The sequence below is a fragment of the Amia ocellicauda genome, chromosome 3 (genome assembly GCF_036373705.1).
Source record: "Amia ocellicauda isolate fAmiCal2 chromosome 3, fAmiCal2.hap1, whole genome shotgun sequence".
NCBI classification, from domain to species: domain Eukaryota; kingdom Metazoa; phylum Chordata; class Actinopteri; order Amiiformes; family Amiidae; genus Amia; species Amia ocellicauda.
The window spans coordinates 46618507-46640760 of record NC_089852.1 but is presented as its reverse complement, the minus strand read 5'-3'; the positions used below and the strand labels follow the sequence as shown (position 1 = coordinate 46640760).

General features: G+C 38.0%; 1 protein-coding gene across 2 annotated transcripts in view; it reads right to left on the bottom strand.

Moving 5' to 3' along the window:
- Positions 1-86: 86 nt before the first annotated feature.
- b3glcta (beta 3-glucosyltransferase a) overlaps positions 87-22254 on the bottom strand; it is a 64821-nt gene continuing 42653 nt past the window's right edge. Inside the window, exons 8-15 of one of the 2 annotated variants that reach the window (XM_066699717.1) lie at positions 22098-22161; positions 17581-17712; positions 16090-16159; positions 12691-12804; positions 5803-5902; positions 4958-5077; positions 4341-4485; positions 87-3060 (exon numbers count right to left, since the gene is read on the bottom strand). In XM_066699717.1, coding sequence (XP_066555814.1) covers positions 2893-3060; positions 4341-4485; positions 4958-5077; positions 5803-5902; positions 12691-12804; positions 16090-16159; positions 17581-17712; positions 22098-22161 — 913 coding nt within the window. In that variant the 3' untranslated portion in view covers positions 87-2892. The remainder of the gene's footprint in view (positions 3061-4340; positions 4486-4957; positions 5078-5802; positions 5903-12690; positions 12805-16089; positions 16160-17580; positions 17713-22097; positions 22162-22254) is intronic. The other variant, XM_066699718.1, reaches the window with a different exon arrangement.

The window sequence follows — 22254 nt, the reverse complement described above, 5'->3', positions numbered from 1 at the left end:
TGACAAAAACCTAATTAGAAAAGCAAAGCCAAAATAAAAGCACAGAAGGGTAGGGTGGCAGGGAGTCAAAAATGAGTACAACACAGTTTCAGGAGGGGAAAAAACACTTTATTGAAACGTCATACAATACCTAAATTATAATATAAGGCCTATTGGGAACAAAACCACACGTCACCCACCCTCGTCATGAAAACTAAAAGCAGTCATATTAGACCAGAGAACTTGTGGTGGGTATCTCAGAAATCAGGTTATATATTATTTCGGACATCTATTAAGACTGTAAATAACACACCCAGCTGAATTAAAATCGACCACTTAATCTATTTTCCCATTAAGCCTGAAATCCTTTTTTGTCTGGTTTTAAAATGTCTAGAGGCTTTATCCTGTCGTAATCACTATTAAAAGTAAATAAGAAACCAATCTTCTTACAAGCTCTTCTTTTCTCATGTGGTCCTGTACATTTCTTACTCCTTATGTCATGACTATGATTTTGGTAACATACGGCCTTGTAGAGAGTCAAGTTTAGTGCATCACAGAAAGTATTTTGCTGCTGTCCTTTTCCCGTTTTCTGCCCGACGAAGGTGCATGATACCAAATATGGCAGGACAGGGTGACACAAATGTGGACCTTAAAATGACACCATCAGAATTAACATTTTTCCCCTAGTGCTTGTTGTGGGCTATATTTTTCCCTAATGGCAAGCTTTCTCTGAGGATGATCCAACCTGTCTTTAGAACATCAACAAACCATATTAGTCTCATTGTATCCTTTACCATGTATTTGTACAGCTTGTTTAGAGGACTGTTACTGTTATGGAGCACGTACTTATCACGAATTATGCCAAACCGATTTCTGACTCCCATGTGAAGCATGCATCTTCTGAAGGAACTCTGCTCCTCCTCTTTTCAAAGGCTGTAATGGGATGTCTCCTTTCAGAGCCCCTGCAACCTGTTTCTAATGGATGAACCTAATGACCACCTCAGTGATCAAAGATTGGTGTACAGGTTATTGAACAAGAATGGAGGAGGAGACACTAAGGAATTGCTCCCTCGCTCACAGCTTCATGTTCCAATTTCTATCTTTAGTGTTAGAAAGGTTGGACAGAAAGTAAGACATTGGTCTAAAACAATGGTTCCCAACCCTGGTCCTGTGGGACCTACCCTGCTGGTCTTTGTTGCAATCGAGCTCTAAAATTACTAAATTGAAGTAATAATTTGGTTACATTTGACTCTTTAAATCGTTTAACCGATAAAAAGTTGGTTCCTTGATAAGAATTTCCTAGTAGAATTATATACCCCCTACTGTTAAAAATAATTAAAAGGCTCAGATTTAGGAAATGAGTACTTAAATTAAGCATTCAATTAAGTAATTGAGATATCAGTTGAAACAAAAACCAGTAGGGTAGGGGCTCTTCCAGGACCAGCACTGGGAACACATTTCGTATGTTAAACCCTTACCTAGAATAGCCTGCTGGTATAATGTGAAAAATAAAGGGAAGTGGAGATTGAAGTTTAGGAACAGAAGAAAGTCAAGATGAAGAAGAAGCCAATCGGCTGATTCAGCTCATGTTTGATATACTAGCCAGATCCACTGGTGCTCAGGAGAATTAAACCTCAGGGAATCCATGACTGAGGAGCTCGTCTTTGGCCTTTACAGAAAGGAACAAGAGCACACGTCACTATTAGTGAAGCAGAAGGGAAGCAGATTACCGTCCGTGTCTGCGAGATAAAGGAGCTTGTTAAGGGACTCCACAGAGCAGTGGAGAAGGAGGGCTATGGAGACTGACAGAAAAGGATTGTAAGGATGTAAGGATATAGGGAAAAACAGCCCGCCACAAGTCCTGAAAATGGCAATTTACTCTGCGGAGTGCAGTTTTTACATCTTGTCATCCTCATTTTAGGATTAATAACTTAAAATTGTCAATGTTATGATGAGATTTTTAAATGAAATGACCCACATAAATCAAGGTTTTCTGATGTTTGTTTTCTAATATTTGCTCCATTAAAATAGGTTTAGATTTGTATTTCTCTGCTCTAATGTTTGAGTTTTTGACTTAATGGGACTTAATGTCAGTGTTGAAGCAAAATTAAACAAATTGAACTTTTGTACACATTATACTGTGATTTTAATTGTTTTCATCTCTTAACTGGTAATACATATATTTTTTATACACATTATTATTATTTCAATGGGGCTCCCAATGCTTTTAAACTCCAGTCCTCAAAAAGGCCACAGAGCCTTCTGTTATTCAATCTGAGAGGAACGTATCATATGAGATTATTCAGGAATTAGATTTTTCTGTATATACATTTTTACATTTCATCATTTTTATGACTCACCTGATTCAGAGTATTATATACACCCTTGTGTTGCCTGAAGAACAATGGTATAGATTTTGTTGTGAAGACTCAGTACCCCTAGAGGAGTTTGATGCTCTTGAGCGAGCCAAGCATTATCACAGGCTATGGGGAAAAAACCTGAATCGTCAGCTGAGGAACCTTCAGAAAGCTTCAGCCATCTACGCTGAAACGTAAGCAGGTTCTGGGTCAATTCTTCAGTCCACCGCAAATCTAATGCAGATTTCTCAGGGAGGATTTGCAAGCACTCTCTCATTGGGGTCTCAGTGGAGGTTCAAGCTCGAAAGCAGCTGGTGGCTCCAAATTAGGGAAGAACAGGGGAATAACATTTGCTGGTTCTAACAGCTGGTGATTTTTTTGTGATTTTTTTTCTCTGTGGCCTAATTGTCCGCAAAGGAAGCTTTTTGTCCGTGTCCTCGAATGCCCTGTCAGTGTTAATGCACCGGCGTAGCACTCCAGTCTGCAGGGGTGTATAGGAACACACCAGACTAGTCTTGGGTGTGAATTGTTACAGGATTCTAGGTGGATATAGTCATTATAAGTCCTCTCTCGTGCCTCTGTGTGGCGTCGGTGGCAACGTGTCGTTTTTGTCGTCCGCTAACCACTTGTGAAAGACACTCACGGGATCAATGTTCCAGTGCTTGTGGAAAGAGATGGGCACCTGGTGAGCAAGATAGTCTTTGGCATAATCTTCAGGTCTTGCCTACAAGAAACAAACAAACACATACACAAAAACATGTAGTTTATTGAAGAAATTGTTATGTGTAATCTATGTACAAAGCTTAAAAAGTGTTTAGTAATTACTTGAATACTCTCTTAAACCTATTATTGTCATTGTTGCTCTGTAAATGGCAATTTGAATGGTTTCTGGGTAATGTCAATTATGGAAAGCAAATGTTCAAGGAATAATACGTTTTATTTATATTAAAGTACCTCTCTTGAGAATTAGTATGAATTACATAGTACAAAATGTATAAGAACTCAAGATCAAACCCAGGCTGAATCAAAGTGAGAAAACTGTCTTGTTTGACCATGTCAGATTTAATTTGTACAAATGTATTGTGGGAAACAGTCAACAAAATGAGTGGACTCCTTCAGACTTCTTTAAGGCCCGCTAAGCACAAATAATAATCTAATTCAACTGCTTCTCAAAAAGGGATTATTTCTTCTTTTCTCTGCTAGCTAGTAAGGCAATCAAATTCTATCTGCAGCCTCATCAAGTCTGTTTTCTGCATTATTAATGAGGCATTTGCATTTAAAAGTCGTGCTGGGGAACTTTCAAGTCATAGACCTAATAGGAAACCGAATTTCATCGGATAATGAATAGATGTCGGTAAAGAGAAAACTATTTTTTAGTCGGTAGACTTCGCATACAGTGCCAGAGGAAATACGTTTTAATATAATGTACTGATGCATTAACAAGTTTTCAGATCAGGGATTAGATCTTTATTCTCTTTTTTATTTGTATACCTTATGGTTACTTCTTGTAGAGTAAAACTAGCAATCCAAGTCTGGACCAGGTTCCCCTTGACTAAAACCAGTGAGTTGAGAGGGAGACAACATGCTATTTCCCAACATAGTACTTCAGTGCCATATCTCAACGAATTGGTTGTGTATTGAGTTGTATTACTCTATATTACTGCAAGCAACTGAGATTTGACTCTTCTAGGAGGAAGTAAACAATTTTCAAACCAGGGTACTTTCACACGATTCAATACTGGTAGTATCCATGACTTTAGAGTGACCATGAGAGTAGACAACCATGATAAAATGGCTGCCACAGTCCAAATCTCTTGAAACATTGACTGATCCAGCCTGCCTCCCTTCAGGCTCAGTAGTGGCGTGACCACCTATGGTGTAAAAGGTCATGCTGGTCCTTGTGGTGGGCCAGGATGGAGGTTGACACATCTGGCCACAGCATAAGAAGAGTTCAGAGAGGAAGAGCCAGGAGTCCTCAGCTTGAAAACAGGCACCGTACTGTACCTGATGAAAGAGCGGGTTGTGTGTTACGGGAACTCCCAGGGCGTTGAAGCACATCCCAAGGACCATGTCATCGGGGGCATCATTACTGTAGCAACGACAGCCGCTCACCAGCAGCCTCCCCACTGCGGCCTTGCTGAACACCATCCTCGAAAAGCAGAATAATTGCATCAGCCGGGCCCATCAACTCGCATGCTTTTCAATGAAGGCTACAGACATGCGCTGACTTCCTGATTAACTCCTACATGCCTCAGTAAATTACGTTTGGTGTTAATCGCACATACTAGGCTTAAGTTGGAATTGTTTATACTTCCGACTGGCTCCCAATTTTTCCTCGCTGACAATGGCCTGAATAACCTCATTCACACTACTGTGAGCCGCATCTTTGAGACATTGTACAGCCTGTCACTGTATGTCTGCATCCCTGAAACATATAGGGTGGGATAGCCTAACCCTAACCCTGACCCTAGGGTTACACTTGAAAATAGTTAACGTCCACAACTAATAATTGTGTTACCCAATGTGAGGTTTAGCACCAGTCTGTGGGTAGTGAGCAGAGATGCTTCTCTGTGACTACCGTTGCGCTGTTGTTGGGTGTTGAAGTTGCCATGTTAACTTACCCACCTCCTCCTGTGATGTAGCTGTACCCACCCAGGCCGAGTCCATACCCGTACCGCTCCCCCAGGCACACGGACTCTGTGGGATCGTAACAGCCCAGAAGTTTCTGCAGCCTGGGGATGCTATTGAGAGACATCGACTTTGCAATGTCCTATATGGTTCAATAGACTCCCTCAAATAAAACTGCAGACAACCTATGCTAAAGTTAACAATCACATTTGGAGTAAAGTAGATGATATTCGCAATGCTAAGTTTACTATATAAACTATATATCTGCACTATAATAAGAGTAGCACTACATGAGTAATATGAAGCCTATTTGTTAATTTATCAGGCACTAATCTTCCTCCTAGTAATTACACATTTTCAAGTTAAGTGTATTTCGACTCTCTGCTAAGACTACAGGAGCTGTCGAATGATGGGTCTCAAGCACAGTTATACATTATTCTAACTTATGTTGTACAGTCATCTGTCAACTTGAGGGTGGAATAACAGTAATAAAAGTCCCATGTATAAATAGAATAGAATAGGAAAACCTGACAGGACAATGGCTGATAAGAGATCGCTCACAAGCTGCATGCTGGGAAATGCCTAGCCTTGACTGTATGACATGTTACTCCACTTATTTATTATGATCAGACGGGTGGAAAATGAATGTGCACAATGGCTTCTGGGATTTCTGTTGTTCTATTGTTTACCGGTCACACTCTAACAAAACCAAACCCAAAAATAGGAGTTCGAGGAGTTCAATTGTTCAGCACCTATTAATGTATTCATTGTCTTGCTTGCCACAGAAAGAGCAGGAAACTGGGGGGTGGGGTGGGGCACAATGCATCCCAATCTTTACCTGATGAGAGTATCGTCATCCACAATCACCAGCCAGTTCGTTTGTGGGACGGCGTCGCTTACAAATCTCTCCAAAATGGCGAATGTCTTTCCACAGTGACCTGATACAGAACAATAAAGCGTTTTGTTACACAGGGCAACAATGTGGGAGTTCTGCCCCCTGGAAAACTGCCTTTGAACAATAAAGAAGGTGCAATTATCCCAGACTAAGAATCCCTGCTGTCAGTTTGGCTGGACATAGGTATGTACCAGCTGTGGCCGTGATCATTACGGGAAAAAGCAATGCCAAACTGACACTTTGCATTATTTTTGTGACATGCTTTACTGGTTGTAAGCACTTCTCTGACGTTTTATATAAAAGACTATTATAAAACTGTAATAATATATATTTTTCAAATACCATATGTATTTAAAGAACATATGTATTTAAGGGAAGTCATGCAGTAAGGATGCAAGTAGAGTTTGCTTCTCAAGCATGACCTGGGAAGACACATTCAGACATGAGACTCCCAAGTCAGGGCCTTCCTATCTTTTACTGTTTCTGCCAAAAATATTGCAAACATATTATAATCCAGGACTTCCTTGTATTATTGTAAGGGTCAGGGTTGACTAGATAATATTAGATGAACTTTTAACATTTCTTTACAGTGCTGATGTCCAGAGCATTAGTGGTTTAACGTTGTATTTTTAGCAACACTTCTTTCTCACAGAAAAGACTCAAGCTGCTCTTGTGAATTCTGTCAAAAACACTTTCTTTAGAGGGAACTCTCCGTTGTTGAAAAACTTTGCCAGAGGGGAAATTAGCCTATGTGTCACCAGAGACTAGAATAACAAGAACAGCAAAGAGAGGGTTCAAACACATCTGGTCCATAGCGGGTTGGGGGAGTCTTTTCAATGTAAACCCAACCGTGACACTTAACAATTTCGGGCTGGAAGTCCATCAAGTGTCCCTTTAATGTTGATAGAGTGAAAAAAATGTTTTTCCTTTTTCCTAGCCAAAGGGCGTTAAGCCTTTTAAAGCAATAAAAAATGCCACTGAAGATGAAGAATCTATTATTCTTCCACAGTTTCCAGAGTGGGGAGAAAACTACAATCAGACTGCCCAAACTTGTTTAAAGTCACTACCCTGCTTATGACCTCAAAAGGATTTCTATAGAAATAGGAGTCTGAGGATTGTTATTGTAAGATGAATGCTTTGAAACTTACCAACCTATATTTTCAAAGGCTCGGCAACATCAGGCCGAAGAATAAAAGCAAATCTCCACTTGTAAGGGGAATACTGTGGTTAATGAGATGCTCAAGACGCTGCAAGGTTCTTTGTAAGTGACTGTACTGCCATGCTTATTTACTATGTTAAGCAAATAGGGAGGAGGTGAAGCAGGTAACTCTTCCTTCGGGAGCCATTAACCTGACAACCCTTTCCTCTGGCTTCACCTCTTACAATCCTATCTTTCCAGCAGAGACGGGATGGGGCCCTGGGGGGAAGCACAGCTCTCAGCTGCAGAGTACGCAGGTTCACTCTCACGGTGCACCAGTCAGAGAGCTGGCGAAGAAATCTCGGAAGTCATGCAGAGCCCTTTAAGCAATTCATTTCTAGTGTTATTCCTGAGCAGGCTGGACAAAAGTTCAAGGCCCTTTCAAATGAACGCCACCTGCTTCAAGATATTGGATGAGTACATTAACATTGCACGTATGGTAATTATAGCAATGAGTAATACTAGCCACAAGAGAGACTGATAGGAAGGCCCTGACTTGGGAGTCTCATGTCTGAATGTGTCTTCCCAGGTCATGCTTGAGAAGCAAACTCTACTTGCATCCTTACTGCATGACTTCCCTTATGATATGATCCTACTAAGATGTATTGTTGTCTTACCAATAGTATTGTGCAGCCGTGACGACAATGAAAAATGCACTTTGGTTCAAGAGAAACATTAGCCTAGATCAAATCCTACCTTTGACCTACCTACAAAACACAGACTACAGACTTGTTCTTTTCATAAATCATAAAAAATGACCTATGACAAAAAAAAATAACCCCGATTGAGTAGAAGATTGTAATTTGTGACTGACGGGCAAGGGTGGCAGTACAGTACAATACGATACAAAATGCTTTTTGTGTAATGTCAATTTTGTTTTTTACTTTACCGCAATGCCATAGCATACTTATAAAAATATCTTGTCATATAAAAAATCCAAAATCTGAGAAAGGAGGATAGTTGGAAAAAATGTTTGTCACTTTATTAACGCGTTTTACATCCATGGACAATATTTATACAGCACAAACTACGGCAGTACAAATTCCAAACATTAACATTAAACTCATTGGCAATCCACATTTTTAATGTCATGTTGCATCGAATGTGCACGATGGCATCAATAATCTCACCTTCAGTACTTTCAAACTGTACTGTCACAGGTAGGTCAAAGTTTTGATTTGGTTCGGCCGTAGTCTAGTTTCACATAATTTAGAATAGTTTATTAACAATGGCAAAGCAAAACTACGAGAGTAAACTTTTCTGAGGGACGAACATCACATTATTAAGAATAAGTTAATGCAGAATTTAAAGGCCTTTTATAGGTCTAATACTGAATATATGACACTGAATCTGACAGGCCTTGGCTTAACTCTTATTGCATTTAAAGGAACTGATTATTTCCTTTGTCTTGCTGAAGCTGTAAACTGTTACATGTAGATGTTAATACCTATCATTTGGTTGTAATCCACTGTGCTCTGAGGGACTCATGTTTTTAAATTAACGTCTGTTACATTTGGATCAGTGTGGCACCTTGGGTAGTGGTGCTGCACTGCAAAATTGAATTTTCAGACCCGATTTAATATCACATTAAAAGGAGTGCCCCTTTTGGAGGCGGTAATGATTGCCAGATAATACAGGTCTCGTTTATGAAGTTCTCATGCGTGCTCAGGTTCCTAGAGCATTTTCAACGATGTTTGGATATCACAACTGCAGTGCGTTGCTTCCTTCTTCAGAAATGACAGCGTCTGCTATTTAACACACATGCATCCGGAATGCAATTTAAATTGCTATAAAGGGTCTGTTTCTGAATCTGTAAATCATTGAATTACATCAGTACTGAACATGAGATGAATACATTTAGGTTTTTTAATCATATAGCATTTACTGTGTAATTCACTAAAATATCTTTGTTTTAATTTAAACAATTTAAAGCATTCTGCATGACTAGTTATGAAAACTCAGTTGACTTTAGAGCCTTTAATTTATTTTAAGCATTAAGAACTGGCATGCCTATTGCACAAGATTAAAAGATTACAAGAGCAACAACCATGTGTCTTAAAGATAGGATCACTTTAGTAGGATATGCATCATGCATTTTAATTAGTTGTCAGTACTAACCGCAACCTACTTTTGTAGATTATAATGGATTAAACATACACGCATACAGACAAATGTGTGTGTATATATATAGTAAAATAAAGAATCTGCAGGTTGCCTGGTAACAAATTAAGGTTTTTAAGCTTTAGCTTCTAGGGAACTCTCCAGGTAATATAAAAACAATTACATGGAAACACTAATTATATATTAAACCTATATGCCTAGGGAGGGCTATCACTTACGATTTCTTTCAAGCACTCTTCAGACATGACATTCATGCCAATGAAAATGCAGGCAGCTTCCTGAGCATGACATCACGCGAGAAGGGCGCCGACCCTGCCATGGGCAAACTGCAGGAATCGTTTCCAGGTGAAGTATGTTCTATTTCTTATCGTTTAAAAAACTGAGCTCTAGAGCACAAGAAAGCAAAAATATATCGGAGCAAGAAACTTCTGAAGTGCAGGGTCAAGAAAAATCAACCTAAAGGGTAACCCAACTACATGAGGCAGGGACACAATAAGTCAGTCAGCTTCGGTAGAAAGCAGTGTTGAACCTGGAACATAGTACTGCAGGATTTCAGAACAGACGATGTCACGCCGTGGAAAGCCTTGAATGTAAACGTTTATATTATATTCTTTGAGTCACATAAGTCAATAGAGCCTGAACAATCTAGCTACAGTTTGTTGAAACAGTGAAACAATTACAATGATAGGAAGACAAACAAATCACTGTGCATCTATGACATATATAATAGAAGTATAAGAGCACATCATACTACTTGTAAAAATGTAACAGTCTCTAGGTTAACCAACACTCAGTTTGTATCTTACAGGGTACAGGGTACAGGGTTTATCCTTATATCATATAAAATGCAGGATATACATTTTTTTCATCCAGATAATTTTGAGAGGAAAAAAAAAAAAAAAGTGGATTAAGATTAACCTATAACCAACGTAACTATAGGTGATGGGCTTCCTGCTACTGTAAAAGCTAATAAAACCCAACACATTGATATTTCAGTGAAACAAAGAAGAAAAAACAGCTACAAGCTTTATTATATCTTACTGGGACAGGGCAAAAGGTCTCGTGTGAGGATAAACTTCCTGCTTCAACTAAAGGTGACTGAGCGTGGAATGACTTCGCTGAAGGGTGTGTGGAGCACAGTGCTCCGAGTCGCAGCTGGAGACCAGATTGGGGTTTCTGGTGCTTGAAAGCATATCTAATCTCAAAAGCTCAAGAATAATTCATCCCTGGATTGCCTTTGTCTTTCTCTCCCTCCCTCCCTTTCTCCTTGTTTCTCTCATTTTCTTCTCTCTCTCACTTTCTCTGTAAGACACACTCTGCTGCCAAACCCCCCCACGCCCATTGGAAACACCTCACAGCACAACACCATGTTGCTGAAATGCACTGAAACATGAAAGATGTAAAGATGAAAACCACATGTGAGCATATCACCCTTGACATCTGGTAATAACAAAATTAAAGCCATCCCTTGCTCCAAATCAATACTTATTAATTCTGCATGTTAACAACACTGACCAACAGTCATCATGATTAAGCCCTTTCCTTTAAAGCTAGACTATGAAATGCTCTCGTCTAATCTTAAAAAGCAAAGAAAGAATCCTTGGTGAGGTTAAGGAAGTCCGATAGGTGACCCGAGGGAAGGAAGGAGAGACCAGTTGCATTCAGACATACGATCTCTTTGTTTTTCTTGTTTTTCTGGATAGGGACCTCGCAAACAGAAGCCCTAACAAGGACCCAGCATTGAAAAAGAACCAGCGAATGCTTTTATTTATGTCTTTAGAAAACACCATATCTATTTTGTTAGAACACAACTAGATCCAATCTTGTTTTTAGTTCAGTTGGGATTTCAGGCCATATTAAAAAGAATAATGGGTTCACAATGACAGACATACACCCACAAAACAAACAAATGTCTAGAAGGTTCCTCTGTGCTCCTCTTAACATCAGACTACTGACTGTATTTTACCCTTTATTAATATGAATCAAATAAAGAGAGAAAAAAAAAAAAAAAAAAAATATTGCAGCCGTAAAGAAACTGGCAACCTTACAAACAGAGACATGCTTTATAGTTGCTACATTCGTAAGTAGCCACATACATCATGGAGACTACGTGAAGATATACATCTATAAAAATGTCAACACACCCCTCAAACACACAAGAGTTAGGATGCTCAGATGTAACGCAAACCCGTAGGATATGTCGCCATGTATGGAGATTATTACGACACAGGCAATCTCTCTTCTACCGCAGTGCTCCGATTAAATCTCTTTGATGAAGTCCATTTTTCTCTCCATGCCGAATGTGTTGCTTGCTTTCTTGTTCTAAATCAACTGCCAGGGAACGGCCTCGGTAATGAAATTCAAGTTGAAGAATTCGGCTGGAGAATTTCTTATGGAAATCAATGCTGCAACTAGCTCACCTAATTCTGTATATTTATTATCTCTCCGAGTCACAACAGATGTGCTCATGAATAAACACAATGAGTGGCAAAATATTACTGTCCAAGGTAACGCAGTCTAGCATAAGCCTCTAAATACCACACATTACAGGTGCTCAGCCAAAATGAGAGAACCAAACCAGCACTGAATATTACTAATAAAGGATGGTGCCATTTATTGGAATCTTTTATTTGCTATAGTGGAACCAGTTCACCATTATAATTGGTCTGTGAACATGTGGCGAGGTACAGAGACGTACAAAATCTCCCATGAGTGCCCATTCTTCTCTGAAATGTGTGTGACTTTACATAATTATACCAGCCAATTAACAATAAATTACACCTTCCTGTTTTCAACAAGGAAAGCTAGAACAGAATCAAGGTAGACTGCAATTTTTGGGCAATAAGCACCAGTCACTCATAGAGGGAAGGGGATGGAAATTTGGACCCTGAACTTCATTCCTGGGCCAGGTTTAAATACAAAAATGCATATATAAATGGATAGACCTATATATATATATATATATAGGTCTATCCATTTATATATGCATTTTTGTATTTTCCTTGTTGAAAACCTTCTTTTGTTTCAGCTTAATTTATGCCATAGCAGCCACAACTGGAGGAATGTTTTTCTAATAGATGCATCTATCAGCTATTTTTAGAGCTTTACATGAAAGGCATTCATCACAACATTTCACATACACCACATATTACAACTATGGGCTTCTTTGTACTGACATGTCTGCTCACTTGGAGCAAACATATATCATTAATATATGGTAGGTATTTATGATAATTTATGATTTATGGTAATTTCTTCATTTACCCAGATTGGCCACAGTTATGCATCTTTAAAATATAAAGCATTCTATAAACCATGTCTAAACAATTGCAACTAACCACATATATTTGAACATATAAATAAGAATATGATATGCATTACAGACTTTAATGTATCCCTTGTACTTTAAATATACAAAAATACAGGGATCATCTACCATATATTCAAAATATATGTTTGTTGTCTCAAGGTAAAAATGTACGTTTCAGGGATGGGCATTTGGGCTGACTGACCTCTCTCTGTGTTGGGAACCCCTAAGTCTATGGTCGGGATGGAGGCGTCTGTAAGATCGCTGTAGTATTCAATCAGCGCAGCATGTTTCTCCCAAGTCTTCTTCACGACGGGAACTGCAGGAGATGGACGAAAGGTGGACAGTCAAACCAGCATAAAATGAATCCCCAAAAAATGACACCGATTACATGCATGTGTATTTCAGCTCAACTAACACACTTGCTTTGATTAGAAACTGTTCTAGCCCCACAATTCAACCACCTGCCCACCATCCATGTAGACCAAGCCGGTTCAGCACGTGTTCTACTCTGGAAATGCAGGAACTCTGATCCAGACGTTCAGCAAACACAAAGACAGTCTAGTTAAGAGTAGTTTAAGTTACCCTGTAAAATACAGGACGTTTCTTAAAATAAAAGCCTAGAAAGTAATCCCTGTAGGGATTATTGGATGCCATATTAACACGAAAGACATTCAAATTAACAACATTCCCCAACATAAGAGTCAGTTACATGGTTTTCCTCAATTGGGATTTAAAGAAAATCCAATAAAACCAAGTCATAAAATGTCTTAATAGATAGGGCAGTTATTTAAAGCATAATTTTGTAAAAGCCGAAGAAAACAAAGTAATGTAATCCAAATGTGCAACAACTTTATTTCACAAGATGCCAATCACAAATATATCATTAAAATCTCTATTCGTTATATAACTGTCATTTCACAGAGCTTCAAACAAACCCAGTCTATCATTATGATAATTATTGTAATTATGACAGCTTACACTTACTTTTTTTTTTTTAACTAAGTATTTTAATGATGATTTTATGACTTTTGCTCACCAAAAGCTGCCTTTGTTTTGATAGATGCCTGCTGCGAGAGAAACAGACACTTTGATCCACTATTAGCGTTTAATGGACAACCCAAATGCAAATTTCTCCATTGCTTGGATAAACAAAGCCACCAAACACTAATGCTAACAGCAGACCACAGAGGTTATTCTCTTAATGAAGAGATCACTATTATAAACTCATCCGTTTTGTTTAAATTATTCAATTAGTATTATATAGTAATGTATTCTGATGCCACTGTATTGCACAGTAATGTGCCTAAAGCAGTGCAGAATACAGCACTCTCAAAGTACAAGTTTATACCCCCAATTTCAGGATTCCTAATTATACATACATTCAATCTATAAAAGTAAAAGTAATTTATATAACCTTTGTTAGAGACGTGCTTTCACTACACACACACAAACTTAATTCTACTGCAATGCAGAGGCATGTATGGCATTTCAGCTATGCAACCTTTTCAGTTGGATGTTTAGATTCTGAAAGGGTAAAAAAAATTACCCCTGCCTTCCTGCTTTCAATTTAAATACAACAATGTCAGCTGGAGCAAACCTTGAGGTTTGAAGCCCATTACGGACGGCGACAATACAAATTAAGCTTCCACAACAAAGCAGGTGACAATCAAACAGTCAATTATCTTTTCCACTTTGCCTGAATAATGACACTTACATTTTACACTCTCTGTAAAATATGTCTGTCTTGCCACTCACTAAAATTGCCTGTGTGCCCAGGATTACAGAAATTATTATTTTTTATTTTATTAGTGGAAAATTGAACCTTAAAGGGAATGTAATCAACAGGCTTGCTTGCTTTTATTTCAACACTTTTAATAAAGTAAGGGTCCTACAACAAATCCAGATGATTAATAATGTTGTTCAGGAGTCCTGTCAGGAGGATGAGTCCTTGTTGTTCTTGGTGGGACTGGTGATGTCTGAGGAAGCTTTGTGATTATCTCTCATTTCTGAATGAGGGTTTTGCCTTCTTCAAAACAGAGAAAACGGCTCCATAAATATACATATGTTAAGTTCCCTATTGCACAACAAAAACTAGGCCTCTTCTTGTATTGCACAGTGCAACTTACAATATTATGTATTGTCTTTCTGTCACTCTATAACCACTTGTCAATCACTTTGGGTCATCATTTTCATCATACTGTTATCTTAAAACAAAACAAGATTTTTTTTTCAATAAGCAGTTACGGAGTAATTGGCCAGTGGCATGTGTGCCAAACAAAGCCTCTTCCATTCATTATCCACAGTCTCTACAAAATCAATATCACCCCAGAAACTGTGCCTTAAATGATACAAAGTTTTCTATAGCTAAAAACAATGTCTCCAGGCTTGGAAATATTAACAAAGAAAAATATTAATTTTGAACAAAAATACTAGCAACAGAGAGCTCTGAGGCAAATTAATTTATACATGAGAGTGAGATGAGCAGCAGTTTGTCATATAATGTAGATCCGAATTCAAATATTTCCCCTTATGTTTTGGGGTTCGTGTCCTGAGCATAGCGACTCCAATCCCTCCTACTCTTGGAATAATAAGCATCTAAGAGGGAGGCATTTGCAGTCTTTATCTGACTGAATTGGGCCGTGCGAGAGAAACACTTCAATGGGTTTGCTTCTTTCAAAAACCTGGTATACCTTGATAACGAGATGCATGAGCTACAGTTCACAATCGTTGTGGATGGAAGAATCCAGCTTTGTGTGAACTAAAAAAACACAAAGAAGCAATTAAAATAAACGGTTCCAAATATTTATTTCGTAGTGGCACCAATTGTGACTGTTCTAGTATTTGCGGGATCACACATCTACAATGTGTTTGTTCTAATGTGTCTCATCCTTAGAAAGCAAATACACAATTTATTTGTTAAAAAAAACTCAGTGGGAGTTTTTAGTGGAAGCATAATGTCTAACATCCACACATTGAACAGAAGTCATACAAAAGCAATTCAGATCTTAAGAAGTGATGAAGTTGTCTAATTAGACCACATCGGTTACACGGTTTAGAGTTATGATCCCCAGACTCATAAAATATAAAATATACACAATACCTTACATAAGATCCAAAAGGGCAACAAGTCTTATACCAGGACATGAAAGCAAAAGTAACTAACAAAGCTAGGAATAAGTACCGTACACATTGAAGATAAGGAGTATGTTATTTCCAGGAGACAAACAGACCTGTTTTATCAGTACCACTGATACCTAAAGATACTATATCATTTTAGTCTTCATTGTAATTTATCAGTACAACCTTTCTTCTATAACACTTTGCAGACAAATTTACTAGTGGCAAAGAGAATCAGCATATTATTTAAGACAGCACACAATCTGGAGACTCGGTGAGTGTTAAAGAAAGGTCAAACAATTAAACAAAGCAGAGAATCTACAAGACGCCGCTCTATGCATTCATCTGGCGACCCCAATGGAAACTTAATTACACAATCTGGGTAAGTGTGGGAGTAAATGCTTCAAGGTATCAATAAAAGATTAAAAACAATCTGTATCCATGATCCTGCAATGATCACCAAATGTATTAATGTGTTACCTACCCCTTTCTTTATGGAACTTTTTGCATGTTTTAACAGCAATAAAGATGTCCTCCTTTCTTACAGGATCTCCCTGCAATTAAGGAAAAACATTTTCATTTAAAAATAACTGAACAGCAGAAAAGATCATTTAAAAAACACATTAGATGACATTTTAGTTTTCATAGGGAGAAAAGTTACTGCTCAGCTTCCTAAAACCAGAACACAACATGAAAACAGCCGTGGCAAGGATGATGCGGTTTTATTAGCGGACACCACAACATCCAAAAACCTGGGAAAACAGGACAGAAGTGGAAAGAATACAGAGAATCAAGTGGATTTACTCAAACACGTCAGTGACTTCAAAAGGTATTTCTTGAATGAGGCAACAGGATTACCGTTATTATAATTGTCATGATTGTGAGCAGACGTAGTAGTAGTTCCAAAAATATCTACGGCTGAAGAAAAATATAAAGCGTTACGGTGAATGAAGATTCTGCTCGCGTCCTCAAGTCAAGAAAAAAAAAAAAAACACAAAACTTCTGCTGCAACAGTGAAACTGTGGTTTGTTATCTAAACTGATATATTTATTACATCTTCTCGAAATACCTGGGGGGAAATCATCATACAGTTATGATCAACTTTCAAAATGGCGGTGCTAAGAAATATGATTATGTTCATCTGAACTGGGGCCACGAGAGAATTTGTACTAATACAGGTCTTTTGAAATATCAATTTCCTAAGCTGAAAACACTGTTAGCATTTAAAATAATTACCGTGTATCTTCCGATATCTTTTGGTTGGTAATCTCCTTTTCAAGCGCATTTGTTTGTCATACAGTGACTTCTATGCCAACAGAAAACTGTACACATTATTACTCAGAGTTGCTTTACAGTGCCAGATGAACATTTATACTGAACCATCTTGAGGTATCTACCACCTGAGGGCCTGCCAAGTAATGCTCTTCATTCTTGGTTTTTTTTGGGTACATTTCTAGGCAATTTCAAATTCCTTATCTGATTTCTCATTGTCAGGGGCTCATATGTAAATGACCATTTTTATCAGCTTGGATGCCTGCAGGAAAATGGTATTAAGAGGAAAAGCTCAAGATTTTTTACATAACGTGATAGGTTGAGTGAGTTTTTGCACAAATCCCCAAGTTAACAGAACACCTTAGCTGTCAAAGTAGGAGAGTCAAAACGAATGCAACTAGGTTTTCAAAGATGCTCTAACAGAAAAGAATATGGGAATGTACAGCTTCTCAATAGCAATTGTACTCCCGATCACAGAAGGCCAAAGAGAAATTGGACAAAATATCAAAATCTTATAGGAAAAAGTGCAGTTACACACTGGAAAGAGAAGTAACACTTTTGCTAAAAATGTTACATCGGGATTGTGGAATCACAGCTCTCCGGGGCCACAGACTGTTCTGTATCTGTGCCTTGTGCACCTGGTAGAAAGGGAAATGGATTCTAAGAAACACACAAATATGAGAAGGAAGAAGAAGGGACCTACACAAAGCGGAGGGGATGCGCTCAGCGTAGTCGCGCAGTTTGCAGCTCTGGGGGAATCTTCCTCTTCTGTGCACAGCTCCGGCACTGGGGTTAAATAAGGACCTTTACCATTCTCGCAGATGTAAAGTGCGATCTGAAACGAGAAAGAAAGAGTTAACGAATTACCTGTGAAGCAAGGGCTGAGATTGTTGTAAGCTACAGAGGATATCAGATACAGGTATATATATATAAAAATGATATTGTGTTCTGTATTGTGCATTTCCATATAGAGTGCCTCTGGCTTTTTTTTTTTTCCTTTATCATAAATCCCCCCAGATACTGAAATAATAAACTATTTATAAATAATGAGATACACAGATCTGGGAGCTTAAAGGTCCTAACTGCTATTCTTAATAAATGTGCGAATTGTCTGTGTAACATCTTTTGCTGGGGAATGCCCATGTTTTGGAGGACAGGTAGTTTTGCTCATGTAGTGTTATGTGATACTTTAAAAAAAAAAAAAAAAAGTGTGGGACAGCAGACAAACAACAGTGAATTCTAGTGAAAACCTTAAAAACCTGACCAAAAATCCAGCCAAGGAAATAAAGAATAGAGAGACAGTAGCGTGCAGTCAATGGCAGAGTTTGTAGGTAATGCACTTGAGCCAAAGGAAAAAAGGAATGTGACTCTGAAAAAATGTCCTGTTGAGAAAGATAAAGGGATGTTTTGTATTACTATTACTCAAGATGCTCTGGGGATGGGTGTGATTTTTGAGAGAAAAAAAAGGACCATGTACCAAAGGAAAGAAAAACAGAAAAAATAAAATGTCTAACTACAGAGGGGAGTTCGCTGCGATGTCAGTAAGTGTACTGAAATCTATCATATAGTCTGTGCCTTCAAAGCAATTAAGTTAAATAATTAAATGAAGATCAAATTGATGGATTACTGCACTTACTGCAGTTGTCATCTGTAATGAATGAATCATTGTTAAGTGTTTTCAAATCTCAAGCAGGACTCACGTTACTTATTATCTAGTTATGAAGCATCTGTGAGACGGACAATATTTGAGCCAAAGCAAGTGAAATGATATCCTGACCAAAAGCCCTCTGCTGTTTATCACACACCTGGGTTTTAACTGTTCATCCTGGCCGTGTGAAGATATATTCGTTGTAGTTCATATAGGATGTAATGTGACAAAAGGGACAACCATTTCTGGGGACGCACAGACACAATGGCAATTTCAGATGAAATGTTTTTCATTTTTTTCCAGGGTGATGGTAATGACAGTAATGGAGCTGTTCTGGCTCTAATGCTTTGTATACACACAGCTGGTAAGCAAGACCTGACCAGACTCAATTCAGGATTGAGAGTAGGAAGCACACGCTTACACAATAAGTTGTGGGTGTACAGAACCACCCACGAAAGCCTGCTTTGTGCTCTGAACTGCGAAGATCCTGAAAAAAGGGTCCGGTGAAGAATAAAATCACTAAGCCATTAGCAACCAGGTCGAAGAGATGGACCTGGAGCCCATTATTATTATTATTATTTGTATTAATCAGATGCCTCTATCCAAGGTGAGATACATGGTTCAACCATCGCCAGCAACCTTGACAGAACATCTCTGAAAGGAATGGGTACAAGGAGGATGCGTTGAGAATGTGACAATAAAACCACTATAGGTTATTCAGTTATATGTATGTATGCATGTATGTGTGTGTTTGTATAGACATGCGTGACATTTCAATAAAAGCACATTATCGATGTAGAGGTTCAAATAAACCTCTATGCTATTGCTAGGTCTTATGTAATTAAAGTGGGAACATTAAACATCACACCACAAGTGGATATTCAATAAATGCATGTTGATTTTACACTTTTTATAGAGGGCAGGACTGTGCATTAACAACGCCTGATATCTTATGTTCGTATAAATAAAAATAATATACACATCCTCTGAACACTGGATGAGTGGAAAGGGCTGCTCTGAGTAATAAGCATATGAATCTGGCATCTCTGCGATAAAGCACGGTGCACTACATCGCAACAACCTGTCCACTAAGTGGGGCTATAGATATATGCTTTAGACAGCATTCATTACTGGCTCTATAAGAATTATTTGCAGACATAGTTTACAAATATGCACTACAGCCACTGTGATAATTTAAGAGTGCCGAGCCTGGGCTAGACAATAGCTTTCAGATCTCTGCTCAAACCCTCACATGCATTCCCTGAACACTTCCTCAGAGCCAGAGATCTCTTTCCCCGGCTATAAGATTGGAGTGGGAACAAAAGAATATACTATCACTTCCCCGTTGCGGTCTGCAGCAGAACATGATTTTTTTTATTTTTTTTAATATACAGAGAAAATCGAACATCAGTGTCCAAAAGATTCAGGGAAGCTACAAGTAGCCTGCTGCTGTTTTCGAGCTGAATATGCATTCAGTGCTGCTTTTAAAATTCATCATGAAATATTTACTGTTGCCATCTGCGGTCTTTTGTGTTTCTTTTGACATTCAGTTGAAATAAATACAGGTCATTACCTGCTGGAAAAGTGCAGCAACACGACTGAAATACACTGGCTGCACCCTTTAAAATTATGAGTTCAGTTTGCATAAGTGGTCACTTCAGATTGGCATTGCTTTCATGCAAATGCTGGCTGTCGAGGTGAGTGGAAAAATATCTGAATACGTTAAAATTTCATGTAAACTAGCTTTGTAATGAAAGCTGCAGGTGTAACCCTAAGATCAACTAATTTGTTTGTATATGTTTTTAAATAAACACATAATCACTTCCAAACTAATTGGTACCCTTCATAAACATGAGCCAAAAAGGCTGTTTTAAATGGCAATGAGCTTTATTGTATGCTCAAACTATATTGTATACTAATACAATTGCTCAGAGAAAATGTGAATTACATTTTCTTTTCTTATAAATATTGGTGTCACAATTATTGGCACAATTATAAATCAGCATTTTTTAAGTACGTCTCAGTCTTAAGGAACTGTATCGTGGCCTCCCATAGCTTTCGGTTTCACTGGGCTATAAAAATGAGATAACACACTTGTAAAATCCATATGTCTTCCATTAACATGGGGAAAGGCAAATAATTCACAAATGAAGATAGATAGATAAATGGTTGTTAGTTGTGGTTTGAATTGATGGGCAGTCCATACGTGCAGACCGAAGGGTATCAAGGATCTGGAAAGATTCTCTATGCAGGAATGGTCTAAGATCTCTTTTAATGTGTTCTCCAATCTCATAAAAAATAAAGAGGCAAAAAGGCTGCATTATACTTCCAAGGAGAGGGTGCACAAAGTACTGAAAACAATTGTGACTTAATGTTTTGAGAAATAAATGTGTAATTTGAGAAATGTGTGATTGTAGTTGATTCCCTTTATTAAATCATTATTAAAGTAGAATATATTCCAGATGTTGGAAAATTACAATTGTAGCTCATTGCTTGTGCTGTTTATTTTATACAGCCTTCTTAGCCCGTCTTTATCAAGGGTGCCAATAATGACTGTATTTACATACTTAAAAGGAATTTGGATTTTTAACCTTAAACAAGTATTGTGGTTTAAGACGTTCTGGCCTCCCCTCGCAGTATGAAGTAATTTGTAAACAAATAATGATTATGTAATGTAGATGCGGTAAAGCTGTGATCACACAACCTTGAAAAAAAAAAAAAGTCCTTGGAAATTTGCCAAAACATTTGGGATGCATACAGAGTACATTTTATTCTGCCTCATGTAGGTAGGTATTCATAAAATAATTAGGCTTCACAGTCCTAACGACACACCATCAGTTGCAATTAAAAGACTAAAAGGAGGACTATTACATGTTAAAGCTTAATAATTAGGACTAAAATCTCAAGTTATAAATTATGCTTATTAGTTTTATAATAAGACTTAAGAATAGGAAATTCATCCAGTCCCTCCATTAGTATATATAGACTTAGGAATCACAGACAATTTCTATCCCTTAATGAACCAGTTTCAAACACCAGCTTTTACTATTTAGCAAGTTAGTGTACAGCTAGAGACTGTGATTACATTTAATTCCCAGTGTTTAATTAGATTTCAGCTGCAACTGTTTTAACCTTGTAAACATCAAGGAAGGGAAAGTGAGTGCATAAGAGGAGAAACTGTAGATTGTTTTAACTTGGATTCGGAAAGATAAAATGATCTCATAAAAAGATGGTCTCTTCTAGTTTGTAAACTTTCTTATGTTCAATTCATTCATTTATTTATTTTAAGTAAGGCAAGTATGGATCCTACTTTCCAATTAAAATCTGACAATTCAAATGATTTTATTCATTGGCTGGTTAACTATCTAATGAAAGCCACGGAAGACAGCATCAGTAAACTGACAGCCCTCTGTGTGTCCTACTGGTTTGACTCCTGCGTTACCCCATCATAATTCATACTACTAATAATCCAGCTCTCTGCAATATGTGATATGATGCCCAATTTGTAGCAGTGAAAGCATCAATAAAATGCACTCCATCACTTTCACTGAAATTAAGGACACGTTCCTTACCTCATGCTTCAGGTCGATGGTAAAATCTGATTTAAGCGGTTCATCTTTCACTTTGTTTGCAAGCCTGAAAGATAAGGCCATTTCATCCCTCTTAGCATCATGCGCATTTAAGAAAACTACATTTCAAATAGAAAAGTGAAATCACACTTGCACAGAT